The 12168-nt window shown below is 40.3% G+C and overlaps 1 protein-coding gene across 1 annotated transcript in view; it reads right to left on the reverse strand.

The window, feature by feature from the left end:
* The window catches only part of glceb (glucuronic acid epimerase b), a 73870-nt gene that overhangs the window by 18836 nt on the left and 42866 nt on the right, over positions 1-12168 (reverse strand). The window contains exon 3 of the mRNA XM_068316945.1: positions 2268-2794. Coding sequence (XP_068173046.1) covers positions 2268-2781 — 514 coding nt within the window. The 5' untranslated portion in view covers positions 2782-2794. The remainder of the gene's footprint in view (positions 1-2267; positions 2795-12168) is intronic.

The following is a 12168-nucleotide window of genomic DNA, read 5'->3' on the forward strand; positions in this document are numbered from 1 at the left end:
AAGCATTTAAAGACTGTTGGGCTTAATTAATGGACCTTAAATGTGTTTGTGAGTCATGTGTGGTTATTAGAGTGTAGGTATGTGTCTTCTATTTTGTACTGAAAGAAACAGTCTGCAGGAAAAGGGACTTTTACTTTGCTCCAAGCTGTATAGTCCAAATGTACTTAACATATTTGGCTCAATTTCTGCCTGACCCAATACATTTAAATATGTAAAACATGGTCCCTCTAGCCCATTTGCTGTAGCGGGGTGCAGGCACATCAATGGGGACTTAATTTGACAAATAAAAAGCCATAACAATTAAGATTTTTTTTAAATTTAACGGCAACTGCTGAATAATAGCCAAATCTGTCAAAAGTAAACTAACTGGTCCTCTCATTCCTGAATAATTAAATGAAGGCGATCGATTAAAAGCATTATCCACTTGATAATTTAGTGTTCTCTACGTCTGTGTATGACAGCTCACATGCATTTGTATTACCACTGTAAAAGAAGCATATGTTCTTCGGGTGGTGTTCTTTTTAAACAGCAAATAATGTTGTTGATGCATACAAGACATGCCAACATGGAAAACTACACAACTCCTCTTAATCAGGATAACCACTGCAGCTGACTCCAAAAAGACAATGTTGTACTGGCTCTGTTAACTTCTAATTTCATATCAGACAAATTATACATACTTTAATGCAGATATATACTAATACCCCTATGATAAGTCAACCTCCCACTATAAATAAATATTACTTCTAAAATTAAAGTTAGCATTGCAGCCAGCACTTTCACCATTCAGTGTTGTTAGCTACACCAACAACCCTAATATTTATTCTTCCTGGCAAAACAATGTTCTCTAGCCAATTGACAAGAGAAGTGAATGCATATCTATTTGTAATTTCAGGCCAAGTATAAAAGACAAATTCTTCCAGCACAAGAGAACAAAACTATTGATGACACAGTGGTCTGCACTAATAAGCTTTCAAAATTAGCTATTGATCCATTTTGGTCATTATTTTAGACCTTGGAAAGGAAACAACTCTTAGAGTGGACAACGTGTGAAGGAACATGCAAAAGAAAGTCAGTTAGCATACATCCAGCAATATTTATATCAGCATACAAACATACAAATGTTAATACTGTCAAAGTGAAGATTGGACTTGTTTCTAATTTCACTCACACATAATTTCAGGGCCACAGTTAAAGAAAAGCCAATAGCATTCAGGAATTGTGGCCAAAGATCAAAATGGTGCTTTTGATTTTTTTTTAATTCTGTTAATCAAGTTTTTATTCACTGTATGAAGCTTCATTCAAATTAAATACACAAATTTAAATTCAATAACTCACGTACATGGAGTTTAAAGATGATAAAATAAACTGTTAATTGTATGTATTTGATCCTAATACACTAAATCTATTCTGCACTGATGTGTGTATGCAACAAAATGAGTGGAAACCTTGTGTTTTCCAAAAAAAAATATTCAAACTTCTTAAATGTTTGTATCTGACTGGAGAGCACTTCCCACTATAACATGCTCTATTTATACCTCTTCATATGTAGTAGAGGCTCAACAGTCAGGAAAAAAAAAATACTGCAAAAGTTGACAAAATATCAAATGTGAAAATGATATTTTGTGACTGAAACATTAACTTTTTTCACACTTGTTTCCATATTTTGACTTTTGCACATTATACATTCACTCTTTTTGCAAATGAATTTAATAATCTCATACCTTTGCCTGATTTTACTTTATGAAAAGCTTGACTATTATTTAACCCGACAGTGGTTTGTTAGTTAAGTATGTTACTTAAAATGGATGCTCTTCAAAATAGTCAGAAGTCAGAAGAATAGCCATTATATGTTGTATGAGATGATGATTCATTCTTTCATTTTCTGACTGCTTCATCCGCTTGCGCAGGTCACTGGGAGCTGGAGCCTATCCCAGCTGTCATAGGGCATGAGGCAGGGCAAACTCCACGGATGACACCAGTACACCGCAGAGCTACACAGAAACATACAACCATGCACACACACACTCACTGGTACAGGAAATTTGGAACGGCCAATTAACCTGAAGCATATGTTTTTGGAGGTGGGGGGAAGCCGGAGAACCCAGAGAAAACCCACGCAGACATGGGGGGAACATGCAAACCCAGACCCACCTTGTTGTGTGGCGACAGTGCTACCCAATGCGCCACTATGAACTGAAATTTAGAATTTTACAACATCCTGTATCTCTATGATAATGAACATCAATTTAAAAGAGAAGTCTCACCTTCTACTCCACTTATACACTTAACACGGTCACGGACCTCAACGTTGTATCCCTCAAATGACATGAAGACTCCATCGGGGTGGTAGGGCTCACGCTGTGCATAAACCTTTGAATAGCTGTGCTGAAACTCAAAACGATCATAACCGTCGTACTGCACAACTTTGCCATACACCTCAAAATATTTCTCCATCCAGCTGAAGGGCAGGTAGATCTCTCCTCCCTCTCGTCGGCCTTTGATCGTAGATTCATCATTAATTAGGCAGTCAATTTCCTCATACTTGATCCCACTGAGAACTCCAACAACAGGTGGGGGCTCTGGAGGTTGTGGAGGGTGTTGCTGGCTACTGATGCTAGCATACCCCACATTGGAACTTGGGGCCACCAGGGCAGTTTTGACCACATGTTGGGAGGTGTCACTCAAGCAGCGGTTCCACAACAGCACAATGATTAGAGTGAAAAGAGTGCAAATGATGATGAGAGTCTTGTAGTTCACTCGAGTAGCCAGGCACCGCATGATTGCAACTTGACTGCAAGACAGAAAAACAAGAGTTGTATTAGAAGCATGCATGATGAACAATTTGTCAAGGAACAGTCGAGCAAATAGCAATTTGTCTTGCATTAGCATGATATCGTCACACATTTGAATTGTACTAATCTGATTACTGTAAAAATATGCTTTTGTATGCATTAATATAATTTAACCTTACCCCTGAATTGAGAGTCATGGCTTTATATGACAATTATTTTTTGTCTGAACTTTTGGACTGAGTAAAGTAAGGAAAATGGGTGCATTTTTTTCAACAGACACTACTAGCAGAAGATGAATTTGAAGGGTACTATATGTGGATTTCAGCCAGCCATAATATTTAAATGAAAACAATGACTCACACCCTGCAGCACTTCTGACAGTCTTTGTAAGGGATGCGTGTATCTTCTAAAAAGCTGAAGATAAACCTAAATAATACATAAAAACTATAGCAATTTTTATTTTGGAAAAACAAGGTCTGGGGAAGTCTTTGGTTAGTTACATTGGTTTTCTGGTTTACAAGATGTAAAAAAGAGCCAGTTGACTTTATGCAATTTATTTTCATGTACATATAAAGGAAAAAAGAAACCCTTTCCTGGACCTGTGAAATGTCAGTTGTTTTAAAACCACATCAGTTATCTGTACACCAGATAATTTAAAAGGGGGTCAGCAGTATTTAAAAACTAACCTAATTATACCAAAAAGATCCTAAAGCTGTGAAAGAGTAATATGTATCAAGCACGTCACTTGAGCTGTTCTTATATGCTTCTGGCTGTGAATGACTCAGAAGCAAATAAAAACCCAGCTGGAAAATGTAGTGTCTGTTTAGGCTATACACTACATGCCATAACCCTGGGCTTGCACTAGGAGGTAGTATGACTAAGCCACTGTGGCTCAGTGTAAACGAATTGAGTAAGCCACAAAAAGCCACATCCTGTGTCCAAGACAGCGGCTTGCTATAATAGCAAGAAAAACTTACAACTAAACATTGAATAATACCAAGAATCAAATTTTTAAAATCAAAGTGTCTAAGTCAAAGTTAAAATGTCTTGTAGTCCAAGTAAAACTTACAAGTAAACATTGAGTAATATTTTGAATGACTATCTTCACGTAGTGAATGCAAGTTTTCAATTGTTGGGGGGTGTAAAACCACACTCATCGTAGGGGTGTGTGGGTGGACACTTCCCCACAAGAGGGGTCCGGGGGGACCCCCCACTGGAAATTTTTTAGAAAATGGGTTGTTTACCTGCATTCTGGTGCATTCTGAGGGTAAAAATCTTCTGTTCAGTTTATCTACAAAACTACACTTAAGTCAACAGTTCAAGCTTAACTATCTTTATTTCTATCCTACTTTCTGCAGGTAAAAATGTGAGATTCAACAATTGAAAACTTGCATTCACTATGTGAAGATGCAGTCATACAAAATATTACTCAATGTTTACTTGTAAGTTTTACTTGGACTAGAATACATCTTAACTTTGACTTAGACAACACCAATGGTATGCCATAGTTTAGTTTTGGGTTTTTTAAATTCGATATGATTTTTCATTTCAATTTAAAATGGCATGAAAAATAGCAAGCGAGGTGAATACACATTTACATGCATCGCTGGTTATTCCTGCCGGTCATAGAGATCAAAAGTCTAAGACTACAAAAAAGTATTGATAATATCTTTCATTTACCTTCTGATTGGTCTGTCACAACTCCTACCCCCTTTTCAGCATTCACCATTTGTTGTTCAATTAGTATTTAAACTCAAAATCTGTTATAAAACACCCTCTTCTCATTTTCTTTCAATCGATCGTCCTCGCCTTCTCGTATACCAATTTGCGGGTTTAGCTTGTAAAAAAAGGATCCTGTTTTTTTTTTCTCAAACAGGCACATAAGCAGTCTCTCAATCAAAATGAATACTAAAGCTGACTCAATACAGCAATTCAAAATGAATAGTATAACATGCCTCTAAATAAGGCAACTAAATAGCAAGATGCCAACAGACTTTTCCTTTAAAATGGCAAGGTAACGTTCAAGTCTGTCCTTGACATGTTTTGCATTTAAAAGGTACGTTAGGCTGGAGCTGCTTCGGTGATATGAAAATTCTCTTTTACAAAAGGTACAAATAATTATAATAATAATAATAATAACAATAATAATAATGGATTCTATTTATATAGCGCTTTTCTTGAGACTCACAGACGCATTACATTGGGTCCATTATTCATTCAATCCCCATTAATACTTGGTGATGGTAAGCAACGTGTGTAGCCACAGCTGCCCTGGGGCAGACTGACGGAGGCATCTACAGCGCAGATTGGCAGCGCAGAATCACCGCATTTTTATTGATAGTCCCGTCTTTGTTCTTTTTATAAATGAACTTTCCACCCAAAGGTCCGAGTGGGCTTGCCTCGCTCTCCTGTGTCGCATCCATCTCAGTTGTCAGTCACTCTGTTTTTGACTAGTGGAGCAGGTAGGAAGTGACGTGCCGCTGCAGCCTACGGGTCATTCAATGGGCCAAATTTAAAATGCTTGAGCATTGACTTGCCACTCGTGATTAATTGCGTTAATTTTTATAGCGTGTTAATTTGCAGCGTAATTAATCTAATTAAAGCGTTAAAGTGACAGCCCTAGTTTTTTTTATTGGGCAAGAGGCGGTCATGACCCGAGTGCATATTTAATGATCGGGTCACTTTGGCTATTTCCGTCGACATGCAGAAATAGCAGCATGCTATGTTATCGCTCAGGGATTTTCGCGACTCCAAAAAAGTTGTACGTTTTAGACTTTTTTCCTAAAAATAAGAACGCCACTGTGGTTACACAAGCTAAAAACCTTGTAGCCATATGGAATTTACTTTGCTAGTGCAAGTCCAGAAAAACCAATTTCATGCTTGCAAATGCACAGCTGCAAAGGTCACATCAATGTTTCTGTTACCACATGATAATTTCTGTTCAATCTTTATCAATTCCCACTTCATAAATGTATCCATTTTCATGGTAAATATTTTAATCAATATTTAAGTGAGTTGATTTGCTCAACTCTATGCTTTAAAGTCAACTGAGTTCAACAACAACTGAGATTACACCATGTTATTTTGCACTTTGTTGATTGCCTCTGTGAATATGATTTGGAATCTCAATAAACAAAAACAGTTGAGCCAATCACACACTCTCACTGCGACAACATTAAATCAATACACATACTTGAGGTCTCCTTTCCACACTAATTACAGCTCAGCTCACTGCTGACAGAATGTAAAATGGATACAACAGTTTTAGGTTCTAAAATAACACAGGATAGCGAAGAGCACAGTCATTACTCCAAGTTCATTTCAATATCTTTGCCAAAACTAGATAACTTAAAGTCAGCTCAATTCAAGTGCAGGAAGAAGCAAATCAATGCTGCACTGTAGACACTTATAAATTTGATGACATGACAAACATGATGTAAAATGGATACAAGACATTAAGAGATCTTTAAGAAGCAATGTTGAGGAGTGAAAAATGAAAAGTAGCACCATCAATTATGTCTCAGGAAGAATTTAAGTTTACCACATTTAGACTATCTCAAGTTAGCCGTGTCTGCTACTCTGGTTTGTATTAGCAGAGCTTTCACAAATGCTGTTCTTCATACAGTATATTGTAGAGGAGCACACACATACAGGAAATAAACTTTCCTGAAGGACAACAATTATGATACTAGTTGTGTCTTAAACAACACAGATTCACATTATCTTAATAAAACTCCCTTGATTAAAATCAAATGTAGCTGATGGAAAAACAGGGAGGGGGATAAAAAGTCTGTTTTGGGTTTTTGACTAAAACATACAAACAGACCAATTTTTAAATAGTAAAACATTTCATGAAAATTAATTAATAACTATGAAAACAACAGCAGACGATAATCCACCAAAAACAGAAAGAGACACTATCTTAATCAAGACAGGGCGGACCTAGACCATAGGTTTAGGGTTTTGTCATTCAGTCACCCAACTGATTATTGCCAAATTTAAAATGTATTATTGCTATTCAGTAGTCATCTGGTGCGGATACCTTCGGGGCGCCTCCCTAGGGAGGTGTTTCTGGCATGTCCAGCTGGGAGGAGACCTCGGGACACACCCAGAACCAGGTGGAGGGATTGTATCTCAACCCTGGCCTGGGAACGCCTTGGGATCCCCCAGTCAGCGCTGGTGGATATGGCTGGGGAAAGGGAAGTTTGGGGCTCCTTGTTGAAGCTACTGCCCCCGCGACCCGATTCCGGATAAGCGGTGGAAGATGGATGTATATTGCTATTCAAAGAAATGTCAGCAGTGATGTTTGAATGATGTTTATCTGCGCATGCGCGAGCAGGCTGCAGTTTCCTTTGCTCAGAGCGAGTTTGTTATGCATAATTTCGCGGTTTTTTTTTAACGTACATTTAGATAATGTATAGTAATATGCTAGTGTACTCCAGGGAGGAGTTGATGTCTATGAGGGTCAAATGAGACCCAGCAACACGCGATCTCATCCCCGCCGAGCTCCGACGGAGATATCGCGGATGACGAGCGGGTCGCGTTGAAAGGGCTAGACTAACGGCTAGAGCCGCTAACCGGAGGAGAGTCAAGCCCTCCGTCCCCTCCGTCATGGGGAACGTGACCTCGCTACCGAACAAGTTGGACGAACTGACGGCGCTGTGCAGGACTGAACAGCGCTACCGGGAGACCAGCTTGTTGGTGTTCTCTGAGACGTGGCTAACTGGTGACGTGCCAGACGCTAACGTCAGACTAACCGGCTTCTCCTCCGTACGAGCAGACCGGGACACGAACACCACCGGTAAGAAGAAAGGAGGTGGATTAATCATCTATACCAGCGGTTCCCAAACGTTTCAGTCCGCGCACCCACTTCTACCTCCCGACTTAGCTGACGCGCCCCGAATGCCCAAAACATGAAAAAAAAAGAAAAAGAAAAGGCGTAGTCTTTATAGACATATAGGTATCAAGTTTAATAATATAGGCTCCTGTTAACGCAGAATAGATTGTGCAATAATGGGCCTAATGATCTCTCACTTTAGAAACGGTGGGGAGAATAATAGTAACAATATAAAAATGACAATACATGTAATAATATTTTAAGTCAAAATGGTCGCCGAGCGAGCCGACTACAGAGGAGTGATGAACAGCAGTTATTACTATGCAGGGCTCGAAATTAACTTTTTTTCTTGATAGTACTGGTGCTCCCAAATTTAGAAGTTAGTAGCACCAGCAAAGACTTCAGGAGCACCTACCCAAGAACAAGGCGGTGACGGAGTGATAGAGATGCTCCGTCCATCTCCGTTCCTCCTCTCTCCCTCCCCCAGGAGAGCAGCCACAGCTGCGCTCTCATTGTTTCCTGGCAGGACCACAGGACCACCGTCTCACAAAAAAAAGCGCACCAGACTTTTTTCCCTAGTCGCACCAGTGCTCCCAAACATATTTAATAGTCGCACTGATAAAAATTTGGGCGCATATGCGACCAAAATGGGCGCAATTTCGAGCCCTGCTATGTAACAAATAGGCCTATTTAACAAACTGTTACAGTTATTAAATGGTAACAAATATGCTACTCCGCCACAAAGAATCAAAATAACATAAGCCCAAGTTCAACATCATATTTTCTCTTTCGAGTACGAGTCTCGTTGTGTTCTTTACCCCTTTCTCCCGATGAAGTGTCCGGGGGAGTTTTCTGTGTTCTGTGCTCCTCATTTAAGTTTCCCCTGTCTCGTCATCATCACTCTCTTTTTCCTGCTGGATTTCTTCAGCCTGGTAGACTGCACAGCTCGCAGTTGTGGCCAATGTATCCTGTCCTCTTTCATTTCTATCACATTTAATACCGGACAGACTGCCCGTTTTCAACCAGTTATGCATTTCGGCATATTATTGTTGTTGCTATCACAACAAGCTAGCATGTAGCTCGGAGAAAGCCAAGTGCATTTTGGGTATTTTTGTTTAATTTAAAATTTTCCCAAAACGTTTTTTAATTGAAAACTACCAATGATTTCGTGAATGAATTTAAATATTTAAACTGTTAATCCTCCATTAAAAAGTGTTCAAATTATTTATTTAATTATTTATGTATTTCAAGGTGCTCGGCTGGTGCCTTCAACACCATCCAGCCCTTTATCATGAACAACACCAGCCACCCCCTACACACCACCTTCTCCCAGAAGAGAAGCACCTTCAGCGGTAGACTGCTGTCACACAGCGCCTCCACAGAGAGGCTGAGGTCCTCCTTCGTGCCCCATGCCATCAGGAGGAGCAGGGGGAGGTGGCGTGGTCAGCACGGGGTTGAATGGATTTAATTTAATTTAATTTTATACTGTTTATATTTTAATCATTGCCACCTTTCCTTGCATCCATACTGTCATATCTAGAGCAGCTTCCCTGCTGGCTCTACCAGTTCCATCATGTCTCCCTGAAGACTGACTGATACGCATTTCACATGATCCTGTTCAACATCATCATGTGGACTAACCATAACCTCTCACTCACGTTTTCTTCCTGAAAGCTTTCTTTTTTATGATAAATGATCTGGATTTCCTCCTGTTGATGTAGACCTGGCTAAAACCAGGTGAGAATAGTGCCCTTTCCAGACATTATGCAAGAGTGTTTGACTCATTTTGTTCCAAACCCTTGGTATGTGAGGATTCATGATTGTTGTCCATCTATTCAACTCGCTATTTATTTCAACAGCGTGTTAGTCCACCTAGCTCGGTCAACTAGCACCACCAACAGATACAATAACACCGCACTGAACTACACTATGCCCAACACCCGTTCACTGATGGGCAAAGGAAATCTTATCCAGGACCTTCTCGCCGATAGTAAGCTAACTGGAATACTTTTATAATCTGCAGGCATTATAGTCTGTGCGAGTCATAATTGGCACTAGCTTACTGCAGCAATGCATTTAACTCCTCTCAACATCCGCTCACCAACGGGCAAGGAACATCTCACCCAGGACCTCCTCTCTGACCATAAGCTAGACTTTTTCTATTTAACCAAGGCATGGTCACTGGCCGACATTTCAAAACTCCTAGTGGATAACCCACTAGAAGTAGATACATTGGCCACAACTGAGAGCTGTGCAGTCTACCAGGCTGAAGAAATCAAGCAGGAAAAAGAGAGTGATGATGACGAGACAGGGGAAACTGAAAATGAAGAGCACAGAACACAGAAAACTCACCTGGACACTTCATCGGGAGAAGGGGGTAAAGAACACAATGAGACTCGTACTCGAAAGAGAAAATGATGTTGAACTTGGGCTTATGTTATTTTGATTCTTTGTGGCAGAGTAGCATATTTGTTACCATTTAATAACTGTTAGTTTGTTAAATAGGCCTATTTGCTACATAGTAATAACTTCTGTTCATCATTCATCTATAGTCGGCTCGCTTGGCGACCGTTTTGACTTACAATATTATTATTGTCATTTTTATATTGTTACTATTATTCTCCCCACCATTTCTAAAGTGAGAGATCATTAGGCCCATTATTGCACAATCTATTCTGTGTTAACAGGAGCCTATATTATTAAACTTGATACCTACCGGTCACCGGCCACTTTATTAGGTACACCTGTCCAACTGCTCATTAACACTTAATTTCTAATCAGCCAATCACATGGCGGCAACTTAGTGCATTTAGGCATGTAGACATGGTCAAGACAATCTCCTGCAGTTCAAACCGAGCATCAGTATGGGGAAGAAAGGGGATTTGAGTGACTTTGAACGTGGCATGGTTGTTGGTGCCAGAAATGCTGGTCTGAGTATTTCAGAAACTGCTGATCTACTGGGATTTTCACGCACAACCATCTCTAGGGTTTACAGAGAATGGTCCGAAAAAGAAAAAATATCCAGTGAGCGGCAGTTCTGTGGGCTGAAATGCATGGTTGATGCCAGAGGTCAGAGGTGAATGGCCAGACTGGTTCGAGCTGACAGAAAGGCAACAGTGACTCAAATAACCACCCGTTACAACCAAGGTAGGCAGAAGAGCATCTCTGAACGCACAGTACGTCGAACTTTGAGGCAGATGGGCTACAGCAGCAGAAGACCACGCCGGGCTCCACTCCTTTCAGCTAAGAACAGGAAACTGAGGCTACAATTTGCAAAAACTCATCGAAATTTGACAATAGAAGATTGGAAAAACGTTGCCTGGTCTGATGAGTCTCGATTTCTGCTGTGACATTCGGATGGTAGGGTCACAATTTGGCGTCAACAACATGAAAGCATGGATCCATCCTGCCTTGTATCAATTGTTCAGGCTGGTAGTGGCAATGTAATGGTGTGGGGAATATTTTCTTGCCACTCTTTGGGCCCCTTGGTACCAATTGAGCATCGTTGCAATGCCACAGCCTACCTGAGTATTGTTGCTGACCACGTCCATCCCTTTATGACCACAATGTACCCAACTTCTGATGGCTACTTTCAGCAGGATAGTGCGCCATGTCATAAAGCTGGAATCATCTCAGACTGGTTTCTTGAACATGACGATGAGTTCACTGTACTCAAATGACCTCCACAGTCACCAGATCTCAATCCAATAGAGCATCTTTGGGATGTGGTGGAACGGGAGATTCGCATCATGGATGTGCAGCCGACAAATCTGCGCCAACTGTGTGATGCCATCATGTCAATATGGACCAAACTCTCTGAGGAATGCTTCCAGCACCTTGTTGAATCTATGCCATGAAGAATTGAGGCAGTTTTGAAGGCAAAAGGGGGTCCAACCCGTTACTAGCATGGTGTACCTAATAACGTGGCCGGTGAGTGTATATGGCTATAAAGACTACGCTTTTTCTTCTTTTTTTTCATGTTTCGGGCATTGGGGTGCGTCAGCTAAGTCGGGAGGTAGAAGTGGGTGCGCGGAATGAACAGTTTGGGAACTGCTGCATTAGGGAATGGACAAATTATGAAATAAAGGTATAGAAAAGGTCAATTGATTAACTGACTATTTTTACAGATCAAAGTCAAATACTGAGTTGGTTTTTAATATGATCCAGCCTGTCAACAATACACTGTAAAAGACACACTTTACACTAAATCCCTTCATTTCACAACAGGAATGGAAGTAATGTATTGCTATAGGGCAGGAAACCTGCATCAACAAGTAAACAAGCTTCACTGCTTGATGAAACTTGGCTGAGTGAAAGAAGTACAATAGTAAAAAGCTTTGAAGTTGGCATAGCCGTGTGTTATACAGTATGTCAGGGTGGAGAATAAATCAACAGAGCTTCTGACTGAGACCCCAGGGATTTAATAAACTCAAATGCACAGGAGACTTGGAACAAATACGCAAACACCATGGAAACAAAAGGAAAAGAAAAAGCAGATCACTGGTAAGAATGAGAGCACATGGTTCGCTAGTTCTA

This window comes from Antennarius striatus, chromosome 1 (assembly GCF_040054535.1).
Source record: "Antennarius striatus isolate MH-2024 chromosome 1, ASM4005453v1, whole genome shotgun sequence".
Taxonomy (NCBI): Eukaryota; Metazoa; Chordata; class Actinopteri; order Lophiiformes; family Antennariidae; genus Antennarius; species Antennarius striatus.